The sequence below is a fragment of the Notamacropus eugenii genome, chromosome 1 (genome assembly GCF_028372415.1).
Source record: "Notamacropus eugenii isolate mMacEug1 chromosome 1, mMacEug1.pri_v2, whole genome shotgun sequence".
In the NCBI taxonomy this organism is placed as follows: Eukaryota; Metazoa; Chordata; class Mammalia; order Diprotodontia; family Macropodidae; genus Notamacropus; species Notamacropus eugenii.
This window is the reverse complement of record NC_092872.1, coordinates 45,341,988-45,362,851: the sequence shown is the minus strand read 5'-3', so window position 1 is coordinate 45,362,851 and position 20,864 is coordinate 45,341,988. Positions and strand designations below refer to the sequence as shown.

At 39.8% G+C, this 20,864-nt stretch overlaps 2 protein-coding genes across 4 annotated transcripts in view; one reads left to right on the top strand and one right to left on the bottom strand.

The window, feature by feature from the left end:
• The window catches only part of KATNIP (katanin interacting protein), a 213,207-nt gene extending 196,559 nt beyond the window's left edge, over nt 1–16,648 (bottom strand). For 2 of the 3 annotated variants that reach the window (XM_072598101.1, XM_072598109.1), the window contains exons 1-3: nt 16,550–16,648; nt 2,939–2,995; nt 1,280–1,335 (exon numbers count right to left, since the gene is read on the bottom strand). In XM_072598101.1, the coding sequence (XP_072454202.1) occupies nt 1,280–1,335; nt 2,939–2,995; nt 16,550–16,556 (120 nt within the window). In that variant the 5' untranslated portion in view covers nt 16,557–16,648. The remainder of the gene's footprint in view (nt 1–1,279; nt 1,336–2,938; nt 2,996–16,549) is intronic. The other variant, XM_072598116.1, reaches the window with a different exon arrangement.
• A 43-nt stretch (nt 16,649–16,691) lies between these two features.
• The window catches only part of GTF3C1 (general transcription factor IIIC subunit 1), a 128,577-nt gene continuing 124,404 nt past the window's right edge, over nt 16,692–20,864 (top strand). The window contains exon 1 of the mRNA XM_072598050.1: nt 16,692–16,979. Coding sequence (XP_072454151.1) covers nt 16,759–16,979 — 221 coding nt within the window. The 5' untranslated portion in view covers nt 16,692–16,758. The remainder of the gene's footprint in view (nt 16,980–20,864) is intronic.

Genomic DNA, 20,864 nt, shown 5'->3' with positions numbered 1-20,864 from the left:
TAGAGAGGTGGAGAGTGGGAGAGAGAGAGAATACTCTGTATGTGGGAGTGACTGTAATCTGTAGACCCACAATCTGTGGTTGGACTGGGTCCTCCTAACAGACTTCATAGTCTTTTGTTGCTGTTGTGTTTGTCCTTCATTCTTGAAGAGGATTGTGACATCAAGATGATGACATGACTTGCAGTTGACTTTGACTTGAGAGAGGGAGGGCTGTGCAAGGTCTCCAACCTCACTTTCTTCTCCTGAGCCATCTGGGTCCAGTGGCCTGATATTCATCAGGACGACTGGAGATGGCCCAGGATGGAATGTGAGACCCTGGCCCTTTTAGGCTAAGGACTTATAGCAGTCTCACTTTGAGTGAGATATATCCATTCAGCGAATAGACCTCTTTAAGAAGTAATCAGGGAATGGCCCCTTTAATGAGCAAAAGAAAAAAAATATGACTAAATCAAGCTGGGAGGGAAAGAGCAATAGTTACTATTATTATTACTATTACTATTATACTACTATTATTACTACTATACTATTGATAATCACTTTAAGCCAGGAGGGTCCAGAAAATGGCCATTAAATGGAGTTTGGGCAGGGACCCATTGTTGTCCAATCTATGGGCTTCAAATAGCAGCTTACATGAAGACAATGTCAAATCACAACAAAACAGGTTAAATACAATGGACCATGATGACACTATGTGTTAAAGTTAGAGAAGAAAACCTTTCTTTTCAGTAAACATGCATTTTGGGTCACAATTACATTGTGCTGTCTGCCTGAAGAGTGTGTATTGTGGCTTTTGTGAGTATGTTTCCTAAATTAAAACAAAATTTGTCAATTAAAATATTTTTCAATCCCTGGATCCAAGTATGCTACTTTACTTAAAAGAAACACTCTACATGGAATACTATGGTTACATTCTAAGAAGCAATCTCTTGGTTTTAGCAACTACCCTATTAAAATCAGAGCTGTCAATAGTCATTGACTTATCTGGAATTAAAGACTTTACATCAGAAGGAAAATGTCAAAAGATCCAGGCAAAGATCCCTTTCACTATCAAGTGTCCCCAAACCCTTTAAATTAAAAATTTAATAATAATTTTAATTATTTTATTTAATTTAATAATTAAATTAAAAATTTAATAATAATTTTAATTATTTTATTTAATTTAATAATTAAATTAAAAATTTAATAATAATTTTAATTATTTTATTTAATTTAATAATTAAATTAAAAATTTAATAATAAATTAAAAACCCACCAAACTCCCAGCATGTGAACACCTTACCTCCTTTTTTTCCCGTGAACAGGACCTGCTTCTTCCAGCCTTTCGCAGAGTATGACCTGTAGCAGTTCAGAAGCATAGTTGGAGAATTTATAGGTACTTTAGAGCAACAGACTATCACATAAAACTCTTTCATTTGTTCATTCAATAGGCAGGACCAATCATTATCAAGTGATTTTTAAGAAAATGTAGCCTATAATTATACTGAAGAGAAAATAGCATCTTAACAAAAATTCACCAAGACACAGAGATGGTAATTTCACACACTCACATTGTTTGACTATAATGAACAAAGCCTTGAACCCTTTCATCTAATACATTATCTGCATTCAGGAAGGGCTGGAAGGCTTTAGTTTCCCAGTTGAATTCAATCTTTATTAAACTGTGTGGAATTGCATAAACTGACTTCCACAAAATGTCCTACACAGCAAGCTTATGCACACCTTCTGGTGAACACATGCCACCATATAATACTGAACACCTGAACTTACCATATCCAAGGAATGGGCAACCTTGCTACTTGAATAAGTAGTAATCACATATTTCACATAAACTGGGAAATAGAAATTTATAGATATACCTAAATTCAACAGACTAATATCATAATGTTTAAATATACTGTTTCAAGTTCACTTTTCAAAACTTTTATAGTCACATGAAATTGAATTCCTTTAAAGTGTGAAATTAAAGAACATACATATTAGGAACTAAACTGCCAAATTCCAGAACATTAGTCTATCTTCTGCAAGAGTAACTTTGCTTCCCACTTAGTTTAGCTATCATCTTTAGGGGCTGACACACCTCCTATCATTGAGGGTACCAGCAGGGACATATTTACACTGTCCTATAATGGAAAGCATTTAGTACTCAAGGTGGGGGTGGGGGGAGAGAAATATCCTGTGCTCTTCTGCTCATTTATTTTAGCATTTCAATGTTTTCATACAACACAAGTTCTTCCACGTAGCTGAAGCATTTTCTTTTCTCCCTCACTTCTATTTTCTCTGGCCTAAATAAGCAGGCATCTTTTCATCTTTCTAACTAAAATTACTGTCAAAATTAGAGCCTCAAATTATGTAATCCTAGCATTGGAAGGGACTTTCAGGGGTCAGGAAGCTTCCCTACACCCTGACATGGGACAAGCTCTGGGAGTTTTAGATTCCTCACCTGAGAAATGAAGGAGCTAGACTGGATGAACTCTAAAGTCCTTTCTACCTCTGATGTTTTATAAGTCTAACATTCCAAATCAGTGGTCATCTGGCCTCTACTTAAAGCACTTCCAGTGATGGGGAATTCACTATTTCATGAGCTATCTCATTTCAAATGATTCTACTGTTTCCTAGCTGTCAGGAGCTTCTCCCTCATAGTGAGCCGGAATCTGCCTCTTTAAATTTCACCAAATGACCCACATTCTGCCTTCTGGGACCACAGAGTTAGGGCTAATCCCTCATTGACCTGACAACCTTTCAAGCACTTGAAGATAGTATCCCTCATAGATCTTCATGTCTCCATGCTGAATATCTGAATATCTCTAGTTCTTTCAACTGAGCCTCAGATGATTATGAGTTCCCATGAAATAATTCACGAATATTCTTGTACACTTAAGTAACATCTACATAGACAGACATTCATATACAAATATTTGGGGGGTCTGGGGATACCCACCTGCCACCAATTCTGAGCTCCAGTCCCTGTGATAATTTTGTAGGGCATCCTTGTATTCTATATGGTGACAAGAATGAAAAAACAAAAACAAAAGTAGTGCCCCTTTGCAGTGACATCGAGGCACCTCTTTCATTTCACAGAAAATCAGCCTGCATTTTCCTGAACTCACCTTCTTTCCCAGGACATGTAGCCTGAGAGAGGAACTAGCTTCATGTGTCTAAATTAAGAAGGCAGAAGGAGAGGGATCTGAAGGCTAAATGTATTTGTATCCTTGATCACCCCATCCCCAACCTAGTGCTCGTAATCAAGTGTTCCTTGGTTTGCTGGGCACTCATTTCCAAAAGTTATCTACAATAATATCAATAACTCACATTTGTAGAGGGGATTAAGGTTTAAAAACATCACTGTGTGGCAGTTAGTACAAGTATTATTACCCCCAATTTATAGATGAGGAAACTGAAGTTTAAAAATCATTAAATAACATTGACAATAATAACTGATATTTATGTCATGCTTCAAGGTTTGCAAACCACTGTACATACAGCATTTCATTTAAACCTCACAATAACCCAGTGAGGTCAGTACTCCAGGTATGGGAGGTGGGAGAAGGAAAGGCAAGGATAGAAGTCTAGCCCTGTGATCTCATCAAGGACTGGAGGGGAAATTCCCTTTTCAACCACTGAAGATCAGCAACTCATCTGGTACAAACAGGGTTAGATCAATGTGTGAGGACACTGAGAAGTTACGTGATTTGCCTATGTTCGTAGCTAGTATGTGTCCCAAGTCCTTTTGATTCTAAGGATGACTACCTACCTACCCACCACACCAAGCTGCTTCTCCCTCCAGGTATTATTATCCCCATTTTACAGATGAGGAAACTGAGGCTAATGATCACACAGCTCGTAAGGAGCAGGGCTGTCATTCCGATCCAAGTTTCATAACTCTAAATCTTCTGCTTTTTCCACCATGACATTCTGCCCATTTTATCGATTTGGTGAAACAGGCAAATTTATGTTTGCTGAAGTGGGTAAGAAATTGCCCATGATACAAAACGTACAGGAAGATTGTCCAGCTCAGTTCAATGCACATTGAATAAATTCTTACTCTCTAAGAGGCATTGTACTGGGTTTACAAAGAAATAAAACAAAACAGTCCCTGACCCTCAAGGGGCTTATATTCTACTGAGGGATAGTTTCAAAATAATCTAACATGACTACAAGTTAGTGACAGACACTAAGGGCTGGGGAGATCAGGAGGGTGCTGTGTTGAAGGGGGCACCCAAACTGCTCTTTGACCTAGGGATCCTACAAGGCACAAATGAGCAGGGACTGTACTCCAAATGTGGAGAGTAACCAGGGCAAAGGCAAGGAGAGGGGAGATGGGTTATCACTTAGGAGGAGCTGATAAATGCATGAGAGGGGGCAGAATATCAATCGAACAGTCCATCAACAAGCATTTCTCAAGCATGTCCCTTGGGCTTGGTGCAAGAGATACTGAGAAAAAATAACACAGACTCTGATCTCAAAGAAATTACTTTCTCACTAGGAAAACTAAATGTACTCAGACAAGTATAAACCTAATATAGACAAAGTAAATACAAGGCAACTGTGGAGGGCAAGTGAGGAATTAGGAAAGGGTTCATGGAGGAGGTAGCATGGAAAATGAGCTCTGAAGAAAGCTAAGAATCTATTCTAGGAAGCCAAGGTGAGACATGAGAACATGCCAATCATGATGGAACAACCAGACAGGGATGCATGGATGGTAAAGTGAGTAAAGTCCAGTACAATTACAAGAAGGAGTTTGGGGGCAGGTTATGAAGGACTTTAAATCCCCCAAATCCTAAACAGCAAAGTTTGCTTTTTATCCCAGAGGCAATAGGAGCCACAGATTTTTGAGAAGGGCAAGGACAGGGTCAAATACGTTTTGGGAATATAAATTTAGCAGGTGTGTGGAAGAGGGATGGAAGAAAGAAGAGACAGGAAGCAGGGTAACCAATTAAAAGTTCAATGTAATTTGGGCCTGAACTAGGGCCCAAATTTAAGGAATAAGCAAAACTAGCAAACAGCTCAAAGGAAGCTGCATCATGTGAGTAAAGAGCCCTGGACTAGGAGTCAGGGGCCCCAGTTCTAGTCTGAGGGCTGCTGCTGTGTTCCTTACTCTGTGCCTCCATGACCTTTCTGATAAATGAGGCCCTTGGACTAGATGTCCTTAGGGTCTCTTCCATTCTTAACATTCTTAGTTGTTCACTTTAAGAGTCTTTCAAGCTCTGTGACATCCACTCTGCATTCCACTACTAAGGTTCCATGATTTTACAATTCATCCACAAAAATCAAGCAGAAGTTAAAAATTAGGACACAGTATAAAAACAAAACAAAACAAAATTACCATGGTAAAAGCATATACATTACCTAGCTAATTTAGAGGGAAAATTCTCATTTATAATTTCAAAAATGAACCTTCCACTAGAGTTAACGGCATGTACCTTTGTTTATCAATTTGGAAAACAATTTGTTTGTTTGAATTTCCCTTTAGTTAGCTGTCATTAGTCAACAGAGACAGTTGGTGACACTATGGATAGAACACTAGGTTTAGAATCAGGTAGACCTTAGCTCAAATCCAGCCCCAGACACTTACTAGCTATATGACCCTGGGCAAGTCACTTAAGCTCTGTCTGCCTCAGTTTCCTCAACTATAAAATAGGGATAATTATAGCACCTACATGTCAGGGTTGTTATGAGGATCAAAAGAGATAATATTTGTAAGAAAAAAAAGCTAGTGTCCACACAGCACATAGTAGGAGCTTGGTTCCTTTCCTTCATTACGTACATTTAGTACTCTAATTTCTTAGAAAGCTAGTTACCCAAGAGCCAAGGTAACATAAGCAATAAGCAGCAAATGGAAGATTTGAACTGGATGCCATCTCCAGATATTTCTTTCCATTATACCCATCTGTCTGTCAATTTGAATGATGCCTTTAATTTTCCTAAATGCTTTTATGTCTATTATCTCACTTTATCCTCAAGCGTATAATGCACTACATTAATGCAAATCAATGTTTCTAGGGAAAAGGGCCCTTTCTTTGTATTATACAAGGTGACATGCTGTAGCTATGGTTCTGTAAGTAATGCCAGGTATATGCTATGCAAATGGACATCACTTTATTTAGCAGATGTGTACATATATTCAATCTACATTTTGGGAGTGAAATCCTATTTTCGCATCAACTTACTTTCCATCAATTTCCAACATGCTCTAGCTCCACACCTGGTTACTCTTCAATGATTTATTTATTTCAATGACTTTTAAGGTCTTTTCCTCCCAACCTCTAATTTGTTCCAATATGATAAGCATTTTTTAAGTACCTACATATGCAAGGCACTGAGCTAGAAAGAGGTGGGGAGGTTGCAAAAACCAAAATTAAGAAGTTCCTACCCTCAAGGAACTTACATTTTATTGTAGAACATATTTGAATAGGGGGAATACACTATATTTGGATAATGAACTTCAAAATATATATAGATATATGCATATATATATATATATATAAAACAAATATGCATTTGTTGGTAATAACACCTAGAAGAATCAAAACAGGATTTGGACAAGAAGTAATACTCTAATTAGATCTTGAGGAGAGCTAGAGATTCCAAGAGGTGGCAAAGATGATGGGGAACACAAAGGAGAACCTTCCAGGGCAGGAAGACAGCCTGGCAAGTGGGCCATTAGCTTGGAATGGAACATAATGGGAAATCAATCTAGAAGGACAGGTTGGAGCTACGTTGTAAAGGTCTTTAAATGACAAATAGAGGTATCTATATTTTATGGTAGAAGCAATAGGGAGCTGCTGAAGATTTTTCATTAGGGGAATGTCATGGCAATACCTGTGCTTTAGGTATTTGAATTTGGCAAGCATGTAAAGATTGAAGCAGAGAGGGAAGAGAGTGGAGACAGGGGGACTAACTGGGAGGCTGGTACAATTGCCCAGAAACTAGGTCTAGAACTAGGCTGGTGGTTGTATGACTGAAGGGAATCAATGCAAGAGATGTTGTGTAGCTAAACGTAGTAAGGGTGCTCTCTTAAGTACCTGCAGATCTGCAAACCAACACTTAAGAGCCCTGGGGCAGCTACTGCTTCTTGGGGACATATTAGGTTCAGCTTGTTTAAGGCAGTCCAACTGGTATTAACTCTCAGTGCAGCTCTCAGTGAAGTCAAGAAAGAATACTGGTGACCACTAAGGCAACATGACATGATTAAAAAGAGCCCTGAACTAGAAGTCATGACAACACAAGTGTTGGAGCTAGAAGGGGCTTTAAAGAATGTTTAGCCCTCTAATTTCACAATTAGGAAATCTGAGGCTGAGAGAGAGCAATTAAGTTACCCCAGGTCACACAGGTAGTAAACAGCTGAGCTAGAACTGAAATCAAGATCACAGGATCATAGCTGTAGAACTGGAAGGAAACTTAAAGATCATCTATGTTGATCCCTTCATTTTATAAGTAAGGAAAGTGAGGCTAAAATAAGCGAATAAGTGAAGTGACTTTCCCAAATTCACACAGGTAATGAGTGGCAGAGTCAGGATTCTAACTCAGATTGACTGATTCCAAAGTCAATGTGTACCACAAATGACTCCAAATCCAGTGCTGGCCCCATCATCACACTGAAGTTCAAGACCTGAATTCTAGGTTAGGCTCTTCCATTTACTATCTGGGTGACATTGAGAAAGTCACTTCACTGTGAATCTCAGTAACAGAATGAGGCTGAATTCCAAGCTCTCTTAAGATATGAAGATCTGATTCTGAGATTTGAATCTCACCCCAAAGTCCCTAAAAGTCCAATAAGCTCTACTGTGTGTGTTTGTGCCTGTCTGTCTCTCTTTCTATCTTTCTCTCCCTTTAATCCTCACGTTAAGGACTAAAATAATTTATGGAAACCTCAACAATTTGCAAGGCTCTTAGCAGCTATTTGAGGCAAAGTGAAAAGTTGGAAAAGATGGGCTGGGCAATGACATGAATTCATCAGAAATGCAAGCACATGAGATGAAATGTGAAAAGTAATGAAATCTTTATTACTATAGAGAATGAAAGTGAGACTGCACAAATCCTATAAGAAAGATGGCTCTCACTATAATGGGATCCCCTGGGGGAAAAAAACTCCCCTTGTATGACATTTTCTCACATAAAGAACCTATTTATGCTGAGAAATTTTATAGGACTTTCTCCAAAAAACCAAAAGAATGCAATTTGTTAAAGAAAAAAAAAAGATTCAAATAAACCTGAAGATCAGAATGAAATATCCTGAATGGTAACTGAAAAAAAAAAAAGATTTATATGGTATTAGGAAGAGACAAATTGTACTATACTTAATGGATTACTTTAAACCATGAAGAAAAAGATGAAAACTAAATGATGACAAAATATGGTTTCTCAAAATTGAATTAATAGTGGCCATGCCCTCCTTAGTAAAGCTAACAGCAATTTACAAATATTCACGTACATGTTGGGATGCTACAAGAACCCCATTTCTTCAGAGATCAGAAAGAAGGTGGGAGGAAGGGTAGAATAAAAGTAAGATTGCTACTTGGCCTGAGGCAAGTCACTCTATTTCTCTGGGGTTTGTTTCTTCATCTGTAAAATGAAAGGTATCTACCAGATGATCTCTGAGGTCTTTCCTAGCTCTACAAGTAACTAGCATCCTATTTATCCATCTGGAAATCCTAGAAATTGTGAGGTCTCTCTGGTATCCTCACTGACCTTTTAAAAGTCCAAAAACAGTTGGCAGTTACCATCTGAACCACTCAGCCTAGCTCCATCTCCTGAACCTTCCATCTCAGTCCTTGCCAGAAGTAAACTATGAATGAGTCATAGGTATTGTGTAGAAGGGAGGAGGAGGTACTGGTGAGCATTTATTCTATTCTCCATTTCATTATCAAGAATCTCTTCATAGGGACTCAATTTAAAGGAATCTGACATAAATAATGGCAACATTTGGAAAGGAAAGTGAAAATCAGCAAGTTAGCTATGAAACTTCTTGATCTAAGATACATACATCCCTTCACCTCTCAATTAGTCAAATAAATTTTGTGTGAACTTTAAGTTCAGTTATCTGAAAAGCCAATATCATAATCACTCTTTGCTGGCATTTTAAATATATTTCCAAGTGCCCTAATCTAGTCAAATTGGACTGCTACCTGTTCCATATAAATGATCAATTATCTCCCACCTTTGTGCCCTGGCAAAAGAGGTCCACTTCATATCTGGAATATACTACTTTCTCATCTCTCTCTTGGAGCCCCTAATTTCCTTGCAAACACAGAATTAGCTCCATATCCTAAGAAGTCCTTTCCTGATGCCCTCAGTTGCTAGGATTCTCTCCCTCTTGAAATTATTTTGTGTGTGTGTGTGTGTGTGTGTGTGTGTGTGTGTGTGTACATACATTTTTACTTACTTGTATACATGTCACCTATCTCTAGTAGAATAAAAGTTCCTTGAGGGCAAAGCTCCTTTTGTCATTGCTTTTGTATCCTTGCTACCTTGCAGAAAGTACAGATGTTTATAAAATACTTGTTGAATTGAACTGATAAAAAGTCTCTCCAGCTGGTCCATGGCCAGAGCCATTACACTACTTTAGTTAGGCCTCAGAGTTCCCATCCAAGATCTGCTATTTACTATCTGTGTGACCTTGTCACTTAATCTTTCTGGGTCACAGTTTCCTCAGAAGGTTCCTTCCAGGTCTCTAAATTTATGTCATTCTTTGACCCCCTCTACATTTACACTATTAAAATAACTTCCTAATTGTTCTTCCTGCTTCCCAAATCTAGTCTCCTATCTCTCCTCCTCCACAAAGGTGCTAAAATAATCTTTCTAAGGCACAAGTCTGACTATATCATACCCCTGTTCAAAACTCCTCAGTGATTCCCTATTTCTGCTAAGATAAGATTCATCAAGCCTGGCATTTGAAGCCCTCCAAAACATGACCTCCACCTATCATTTCAGGTTTATTTACTATTTTCTCCCATTATGTATAACTCTCTGCTCAAATCAAAATAGCCTAGCAGGTACTGAATTTGGCCTTTCTCCTCGCCCTATCTATATACCTTCAAGAAGGCTGTCCTTCATCCCCAAGAACGTACTAATACTTGCATCTTAAAAGCTTAGCTTGCTTCAAGGCTCAAGTCTGGTGCCAGTTTACACCTAAGTCTAGTCCTAATGCCCTTATCAAATTATCTCATATTTACTTATCAGTGGTTTCCTCCAGAAAAACAAGTAAGTTTCTAGAGGGCTGGGACTATTTTATCTTTTCTTTTTTCAGTTACTAGCACAATCCTTCACAAACAATAGACATTAGAGAAACTTTTATACTTGACTTCAAAGTAAGACGTGCATGTTTAAAAAAATGGACTTACAATTAATTAATGCACTTTGGATCTGCATCCATCTTAGAATTATTCCTAATTCCTTCTATTTTTACCCCAGGGACTTGGTACAGAAAATTTTAAAAAGCATTTACTTTTCTTTCTGGAAAACATCCTAGAATGGCCCAAAAAGTAATCACTGAAGATTAATTTGCATTTACAAAATTACTCTGCCAAATTGCCTCTGGAAGCTTGGGAAATGGTGCAAAAGATTAATTCATAAAAAGAAATTCATATTTCTTGTTCAGTCTATTCCAGAAATTAGAAAATTTCAGGATGGAAATTCTGTAGGTATTAGTGACAATAATGCAAAGAGAAAAAAAAGTGCAGATTGAGTCATCAAAAATCAGAAGACTAATTCTAATTCTGCCTTTGCAAGTGACATTATCAGTTTAAAATGATAAATTCTTCCCACTAACCTAGCTCAAAAGGATTTGGGGGTTGATCCACAAAATGTGTATAAATAATTTTGATCTCTTAGAGAAAAGTAATGCTAGACTTTCTTTGTGGCAGTAAAGAACTAGAATCAAAGTGACTGGGGAATGGCTAGGGAAAAAAAAACCTATTATTTGAAGGTAATAGAATAAGATTGGGGAGTAATTTGTGACAAAAATGAGGAATTCAGAGAACATGGGAAAGAAAATTGGTGTTTTACAGTAAAATAAGCAAAACCAAAGAACAATATATTCAATGACTACAACAAACTAAATGAAAAGGTCACTAATAAGAAGCCATTCTCTGAATCAAAGTCTGAAACAGGAAGGCAAACATGGAAAAGTCAATGAAGGTCCCAAATAATGAATTATAACTCCTTTTGGGGGCAGGAGGAAGGCACACAGGGCACGCTACTACAACAGAATACTGTATACCTTGTTAGATTCTATCAGTTAGAAAACAAGCGTTTATTTAGTGCTTACATTGTGCCAGGCACTTGGAGAGTCCTGAGGATAAAAAAAAAAAAAAGGTCAAAGTCTCAGCCGTCAAGGAGCTCATATCACAGTCAGATGTCTGTGCTTGCTTTCTTTGCCATAAGAGAGGGTTCTGCCTGGGGACAGTTCCCAAGCTTTCCAGGACTGTAGTATAAAATGTATAAGATGCAGCATAAAAATAAAAGGTATCCACAAAACAAGTATTTAAATGATAAAGAAACAGAATGCATAAGTGTGGCATAGTGGGAAGAACCCTGGGAGGTTTAAGTAGAGGCTCTGCCATTTATTAACTCTGTGATTCAGGACAAACCATCTCACCCTCTTGGGCCTCACTTTCATCCACTGTAAACTGAGAAGTTGGATTAAATGATCACTAAGGTCCCTTCTACTCTAACATTCCATGCTCTAACATTTTAGGATTCTATGACTTTAAGTCTATCTGTTGTCTTCAGAAACAAATGGTCACATTGTAGTCCTACAAGGATGCATAGCAGCATTTTTCTGCAGAGATGCTATCCACCTCTCCACTACAGAAGCTTGATAATTTACCATTAAACTGGCCCTTGGATAGCAAGACAGAAGACCTGGTTTCAAATCTTAGTTTTGTATTTATTAGCTATGTGACCTCAGGTAACTCACTTTCCTACTGTGGGGCTCACTGTAACCCTCAGTAAATCATGGGGGTGGGCAGTTAGACTAAAATCCTATGAAATCCTCTTCTAGTATTTGGATTAATAAAGAAAGCCCTTATTAAGTACTTACTGTGCACAGGATACTATGATAAACCCTAGGAATACGAATACAAAAGTAAGATAGACCCAGTTCTCAAGGAGCTCACATTTTAAGAAGTGGAAATAAGACATATCAGGACTGTGGCCAAACTCCAGAAACAAAGCACCTGTGTCGATTTGATTACTGATCTCAGAGCATAAGGAAGAAAGAGGGAAAGGTAGGGTATCCTGGGTAACAGGTTGGAAAATGTTCTCAGTGCTTTAAAATATGTGGAAGTTCTTGTTACACTTGGTCTACTTAATGCCAGGGGTAATAAGAGGTTAAAAAGTGACAAATTTAGGCTTAAAGTCCTTCCTAACAAGCTATCCAAAAGCCTGTGGAGGTGATGGACTCCTCTTCAGGGAAGATCTTTTAAGCACAGGCCAGAAGACTACTTCTCAGGTATGTTTTAGGTGCCTTTAGGATACAGGTTGGACTAAATGGCTGGTGAGGGGGACTATGGAATTTAATGTAACTTTGTGATTCCTGTGTACTGAGATAATACTGACTTGAGTGGTTCTTCCATGATTTTAAATAGAGAAAAGATGGTAGTATGCTAGTAAATGAGGCACGGGAAAAACTTTAGTAATGTTAGCAAGAAAAGGAAGGGGGTGGAGCAAAGGAAGAGAGAATGAAAAGGAGAATGGATACAATGATAGAAGAAATGAGAAAATGAGGGAAAGAAAAGATACAAAAGGAGAGTGGATGATTTAGTGAAGAGTTGTGGAAAGGAGATACTAAGACAGAGTCAAATCATCCAGAAGGCAAAGGGACATGGGCTGCCCTTTTTATATTTTTCAACAGAATCAACCTCTTGAGTCCCAAGAATATGGATCGAGAGTCAGGAGATAGTAATAGGTAACAGTCCAAGCTCTGCTACTAACTTGCTATGTAGCCTTGGATAAATTACTTTAATCCTCTGAGACTCTCCTCCACCATAAAATAAGGTGGGGCTAGCTGATGTCTAAGTTCTCTCTGAGCTCTAAGAGGATACAGATGCCTACCTCTATGAGAGAGAAGGAAGCTGTGGTCCCTGGACAGTCAGTCAAGTTAACATTATTAAGTGCTTACTATGTATGATCCAAGCACTGTGCTAAAGTGCTGGGACTATAAAGAAAAACCAAAACTGTTTCTGCCCTCAAGAAGGGTACATGCTAATGGGGGAGACAACATGTAAATGATGAGGTGGAGTCAAGGTCACTTGTTCATGCTACACACTTGGAAAGTAGCTTGGCATACTGCAATGCATACCCCATCTGGAATGACCCCTGACTCTACCATTTGCTAGCTGTCCCCCTCAGAAAATCATTTTAACTTTCCAAGTTTCAATCTCCTTTCTTATTTCCTTATCATTAACGATCTGGACTTTCGTCAGTGTCAGCACTCTTTCCAATACAGATTGTAAAGCTCCCACAACCAGTAAATGGTCTCCTGGAATTTCTGTGGTTTTTCCAAAACAATAAATCTGGGGACTTGTGATCTTTTTATAGAGCACTGGGCCCAAAGTCAGGGAGATTCAAGTTTAAATGTGACCTCACTCATTCACTAGCTATGTGATCCTGGGTAAACCAGTTAACTTCTGTTTGCCTCAGCTTCTTCTATTTTCAAGTAGAGATAATAATAGCACCTACCTAAAGGACTGCTGTGAGGATCAAATGAGATATTTGTTAAAGCAATTAGCACAGTTGCCTGGTACACAGTGGATACCATCCAAGTGCTTAGTGCCTCCTTTTCCTTTACAAAACCTTTCCCATTTTGGCAGAACCTTCCAGAGCTCATATTTCTCTGGCATAATCCTTGATAACCAAAATCACCCTATATACCACAATAAGGCACTGAAGAAGGGCCTTTTGTGAAAACATCATTCACATTATAGGAATAATAAAAACTTATGTTACATTATCTCCCCTCAGCTATAATTTTGAGATAATACTTGCATTATTTCTTCAAAATGTTGTATACAAGTATACTTGTAAACAAGTGCTTTGTAAACTTTTATAGTATTTTAGTACTATAAAATGGCAGTATTATAAATATTATACAGTCTAACTAGTTATGAATGAATGATCCTACTTTTATCTGTGTAAGTGATAGAGCTCTGCTTAGGGATAAGTTGATGAGGCTTTCATTCCTATTTTCACATCCTTTCTCAGAGGGATATTATATAGAACAAAATAGTGTCAAGCATTGCAGTTGCTAAGTTAACAGATACTAAATGAAGGCTGAAGAAAACTGAGAAAAAAGAAATGAATTCAGTTGGAAAGTGGAAGGAAAGAATAGAGGATAACAGAACAGACACAGAGTTTTAGTGTTACATAAGTTTATTTTGCCTCATGAATGGTGTTTATTTAAATGGGAAAAGAAACACACAAATCACAAAATGCCTGCTCAAGGACAGAAGAAGGAGGGTTTCTTTTTCTTAAACATCCTAAGTACGTTTTTCCAATTCAAACTCTACAAATTGTTAGTCTGTGATAGTTTTGAGGAGATGAATTGAATGTGGCCTTTGCATCATCTACTTTAATAGGCTGCTAAACAAATTAATAGAGTAAACAAATGACATTTATCCTGCAAAAAGTGAAAAAATCATCAATGGTTCTCACAAAGCTTTTTAACTAGGCAGGATGGCCTCATTTTTATGGAAATTATTGTATATACATCTTTGGGAGTTAATGACACGTATTTTCATTATTCAAGGACAAACTGATATTCAATATTACTGTGAATCCTTTTGGAAACTTAAAAGATTCCTTCAAAAACAGAAAATTCACCATCAATCTCTAGGTAATGTGAATGTGAAATATCATAGATTGGATTGTCCTTTAAACTGGCTGTGCTAAATATAAAATATTTTTTCTTTCTTTCTTAGAAGTACCAAATTTCCTAAGATTTTTCTCCCATCCATTCTCCCAATAGCATCTCCTCCCACCCCAACAGTGTAAAAGTTTGTCCTTTATAGAGGAGCTACAAATCTCAAAATAACCAGAGTTTCACCTAGTCAAATCTAAATTAAAATGACAATATAAGGTGAAAGAGGGCTGTTAATAATTTCAGATAAACCTACTCCATAGTTCTAGGGAAACACTTGGGCTTCTTTAAAGATTTCTCTTGGGCAGAGGTTAGACCATTTGCAGTCTCAAATGCATTCATCTAGTACATTTATTAAATATTTATAACAGACGAAATATGTGGAGGAGATGCAACTATAAATAGGACTAATACCACTGTCTCAAGAAATATATCTTCTTTGGGAAAGCTGAATATAAATCAAACTCTTTAAACTAATTTTTTGATATATATATATATATATATATATATATATATATACTGGGGAGCTTGACACTTAAATGAATTATATAATGAATCCTTTCACAAAGTGAATAACTACATCTTAATTTTATTTATAAATACATCTATAAATTTATGATCTATATACAAGAATATCTATAAATACGATTTACTCACATATGCTTAGAAATAAAATTAGAAGTCTTTAAAAATGTTCTAAAAGCGCTCATTCTTCCAGATAAGGGCAAACTGGTGTTGTTCCACTGTAATGAGCAGAGGTCTCCCTCAAGCAGGTTGCACACAGCTCAACTGGCAGGATTTCTCCTGCCCCTCCCCCATCTCAATATCTAGCAGGAACTAGAATCTCAGAGGAACCAGTCCTGTGTAAGTAAGGGGTTTGGTCTGGTTTGTTTCTGGTCTGTGAAAACACTGGAACCAACAGGTTCCCAGTCAGTACTCATCACGTCTGCCACTGCAGAGAGGGGAGAAGGGGAAGGCAGTGGGCGGACTGAGGGTAGTCTCTCCAGGGGGCCTGACATGGTCAAGTCTGCAGTCGAGGCCGGCAGCCACAGGTCCTGCGCTAGGTAGGGCTAAGAATAACTGGAAGAGCACAAGTCAGGGCCGAGGCGATGGGAATCAAGTCTCAGCCATCACTTAGGCTTCCTTTGCAGGCCAGGGGGTGGGTTAGCGGGAAGAGCACCGTTCTAGACGACCAGCTCTGCCACTGGTTACCCGGCTGTGACCCTAGGCCAATTACTGAACCTATCTGCGTCTCAGTTTCCTCATCTGCAAAAAGGGTAAAGTAAAGGTTTGCACTTTTTCCCTAGGGGTGGGGTGTAAGAAGCACCCTCTGGTAAAAAGCCCTTTATAAATGTGAATCTTTGTTATCCTATCTCTCCTCCTCATTCCCTCCTCGAACCCAAATGTTCCCCCCCCCCGCCCCGCCCCATTTTACCGAAGGAGAAGGAAGGCCTGGACATGTTAAAAGCAAACCCGGCCTGGGTCGGGCCTCCAGATCTCCCCTCCCTCATTCCAGCACACCCCGCCATTGAGAGCCCCGAGGGGCCCAGGACCACTAAGAAGCACCACCACCAACCCGGGACGACGGAAAGCCCACACCCGGATCCATGGGAATGAGGGGGCACCGAGCAGGCAAGGGGACGGGCCCCAGGATCCCCGAGGGGCAGGCTCACAGGCCCTATGGACACTCACCCTCCATCCCTAAGCAGCGGCGGTTCCGGGTTCTTGGACCGGAAGCGGCCCCGACAGTGTTTGCAGTTCCCCTGGTTACAAACCTGCCGCCGGCCAATGACTACAGCCTATGGGGAGCCCGGCCCGCCTCCTCGCCGGAAGTGATGTCAGCGCCGGCGCCGGCGCGCTGCGGGCCTCCTCGAGGCGCTGGCTGACGGAGCCGGGCAAGGATGGACGCGCTCGAGTCCCTGCTGGACGAGGTGGCCCTGGAGGGGCTGGACGGGCTGTCGGTGCCCACGCTGTGGAGCCGCCTGGAGTCGCGGGTGCCGCCCTTCCCGCTGCCGATGGAGCCCCACACCCAGCAGTTCCTGTGGCGGGCGCTGGCAGCCCACTCCGACATCCGCTTCTACGTGGAGCCCAGGGATCGACCCGAACTCCTGCTGCAAGACCGGTCAGGGGCCCGGCCCGGCCGGCTCGGGGGGTGGGGACGGGAAGGAGAGAGGACGCGGAGGCGGGCGGGAAGCGGGGATCCGAAGTGAGACCCCAGATCCCGGAGAGCCCGAGCTGGGCCGCGGACCTTAGGCTGGGGGGGACGAGGAGCCGGCGATGGACCTTGGCGATCTGTGTAGGCCGGCCTCCTCGTTTTACAGACGGAGAAAACTGAGGCCTGAGGCGGGGAAGTGACCCCCCCAAGGTCGTCTTAGGGGTGCTGGCCTGCGGACAGGCCGATGGGCCGGCAGGCCCGCTTTGTTGTTGTTCACTCGTGACCCCCTTTGGGGTTTTCTTGGCGAAGATGCAGGAGCGCTTTGCCATTTTCTTCTCCGGCTCATTTTACAGATAAGGAAATTGAGGCAAACAGGGTGAAGTGACTTGCCATGGGTCACACTCGCTAGTCAGTGTCAGAGGCTGGATTTGAACTCAGTAGGATAAGTCTTTTAGACTTTAGGCCCTGCACTTGACTGTGCCCCCAGCCCCCCACCTGTGTGACTTCATTCCATAACACTAAGTTGGGTTTTGGAAATGGAAAAGCTCTCGCTGTATAGATGGTTAGAACTAAAAGAGACCTTTCAACATCATGTATTCCAACTGGATTATTTTAGAACACTCTACCTTCTTGTAAGCTCTATGAGGGCAGGGAAACTGTGTATCTCACCTAAACCTTTTTTCTCCTCTAGTTCCCAGTACAGTACTCTGCACATAGGAGATGCTTATTAAATTGAATCAGTACATTGAGTTGGTTGTATGAATAATTTGGTATCCAGAGAGGGAAAGTGGCATTTAAAATAATGCATGTGGTAAAGTTGGTACTCAGAACTAGTACTCCTAACTCCACAAGTCAGTTGCTTTTTCCATCACATCACATTCCTTTTCTTAGAGGTCATCTGGAGTATAGACCCTTCCTCGTTTAGGAGAATTACTTGCTAAAGGTCAAACAACTAATATATATCAGAACCAGGAAAAAAATCCTAGTCCAGGACTCCATATGTGTATAATATTCCGAATATTTACTCTGTTAGAAATCTTTCATTTTCATCAAATAACTCTTCATGAAGCTGCCAAACTATTCTGACTGCATCATTCTCCTGCTCAAAAAATTTAAGTGGTTCTTGATTGCCTGTAGCATAAAATACAAGTGCTCAGCAGTTAAGGTGCTTTACATCTGCCTTCTATCCATATTTTGTAGCTTAATTCATATTATTCCCCTTCAAGCAATCTATACTCCAACCACACTAGGCTACTGACTGTTCCCCAGTTTCAGCTTGATGCTGTACTATCCTCTATGCATGAAATGTACTCCCTCATCTCATCTCATTAAAATCATTCTCATCTTTCAAGTCTTGGCTCAGATCTCACCTTCTCCATCAGGCCTGATACCCATTGCAGAATGTGTGCTCTCCTTCCTAGACTTTCTTAGAGCACTTTGTTGGAACTATCCTTCTCTCTCATCACACCTCATTTTGTATTTTATATTCTATATACATATCAATTTGTTCACCTGTGATTAAGGGGATTACGCTTAATTAATTGATTAATTGATAGAACTTTGCTTAGGGATAAGTTGATTAGTTTTTCATTTCCCGTTTTTATATCCCTTCTCAGAGGAATGTTATATAGAATAAAAGTGTCAAACTTTGCAGTTGCTAAGTTAACAGATACTGATTAAGCTTCTGGAAAACAAAGAAAAGAGAACTTTTCTTTTTTGTATACATTTTGCATGTAGTAGAAACTTAATATTTTTGAAGCACTTAATTGAGTACCCCACAGCCTTTGATGCCATTTTCCCCTCTATTAAAGAAGGAGGTGAGGCAGCATCATATGGTAGAAAATGCAGTCAAGTTATAGCCAGAAAACCAAGATTTGAATTTTGGATTTGCCACTTATTACACTACATACATAATCTTGGACAAATCGACTCCACCTCCCTGAGCTTCATTTTATTCATGTGTAAAATGAGTTAGGATTAAAAGACCTCTAAATTCTCTTCTAGTTCTAAGGCCTATGATCTTCAGTGACTCAACTCTAAGCTCTCTTCATGTTCTACTTTCACCAGGTACCTACTAATGTGCAAAGCTTTGTGCCAGATGTTGCACGGGATACATAGATTAAAAAGTTCCTGCCTTCCACTCCCCTAACCCTTAGGACACCATAGTCTAGAAAGGGAAATAAGACTTCATTTCAATCAGCAAGCGTTTGTTAAATGCCTTCTGTCTTCCCAGCACTGTGGGCTGGCATTGGGAATACAAGCATGAAACATTCCCTACTCTCAAGGAGCTTACATAGAGTAAATATAAAGAGAATATCTACTAGATACATGTGAGTTAGGGAGAGGGTACTAGTAGTTGGGAAGGATCAGAAATGGTTTGGAAGAAGATGCTGCTTGAGCTATGTCTTGAAGGGAAAAATAAATTCTAAAATGAGGAGGGATTGCATTCTTATCATGAGGACAACCAAGTATACAAGGGCAGGGACAAGTGGTAGAATGTATTCATGTGGTAGGAAAAGAGAAAGAGCCAAATTGGAAGGGTAGTAATATAGGGAGAGGCTGGAAAGATAGTTTGGGGACAGGTTGTGAAGGAATTTAAAAGCTAAATAAAAAAAAATCATTTTATCCTAGAAGCAATAAAAAGCCATTTATTGAGTAGGGTAGGGGAGTGGCATGGTCAGACTTGTGCTTAAGGAAAAATCACTTTGGCAGATTTTTGAAGCATGGGTTGGAGTGGGGGAAAACTTGAGGCTAGGAGAACAATGAGGATGCCTGTGCAGTAATCAAGGCAAGAGTTAACAAAGGTCTGAACTAAGGTAAGTGAATAGACAAATATGAAAGATAATGTGAAAGTAGAAATGGAAAGAATTGGCAGCTGATTGGATATGTGCTTTTAAGGAGAGTGAGGTGTTAGGGATAAAACTGAGGCTACAAATCTGGAGACTAAAGAATTGTGCTTTCCTCAGAAGTGGGAGGTTTAGAAGAGGGCTTGTGGGGTGGGGATAGGGAACTGTACAGATAATGAATTCTGTTTTATATATATTGAGTTTGAAATGTCCATTAGTCAGTTGGTGATGTGAGACTGAAACTGCATTTATAGATTTGAAAGTCATATGCATAGAGATGATTATTAAACTCAGAGGAGCTAATGAGGTCATCAGAAGAGTGGAAAGTTCTGGATGGAACCATGGGGACCCACATTAAAGGATATGATATGGATAATTTACCAGCAAAAGAGACTGAGAAGGAGTGGTCAGACTGGTAGGGGAAAACTAGGAAAGATTAGGTTCAAGGAAACTCAGAGGAAAGAATGTCAGGGGGGGAAAGGTAGTCAGGAGTGTCAAATGAAGAAGATGTGTAGAAGGATGAAAACAGAAAAGAGGAGAAACCATCACGTTTGGCTGTTAAGAGATCATTAGTCACTTTGAGGAGAGTAGTTTCAGTAGAATAATAAGGAAAGAAGCCAGATTGCAAAAGGTTGAAAAGTGAAATGAGAGAGAATGAAGGAAACACTTTTGTATAGACAGCTTTTCTTGGAGTTTGGCTGAGAAAGGGAAGACTATGGCTTGAGAAAACAATAGGTTCTACTGAAGGCTTTTTAAGGGTGGAGGAGAGTTGGCCATGCTTGAAAACAGTTGGGGAAGAAAGCAGTGGTGGTGGAAGAGGGTGCAGAGTAGAAAGAGAGAAGGGGATGACTGTAGTAACAGTCTGCTGAAGAAGAATGGAAGGAGGGACTTCCAGGGCACACAAAAACAAACAGTTCTACTAGGAGAAAGAGTAATAAGCTCCAAAAGGAGCTACAAAGTGCTCAATTTATGGAAGGAATAGCCTTTTCTGGCTGAGAATCACGGG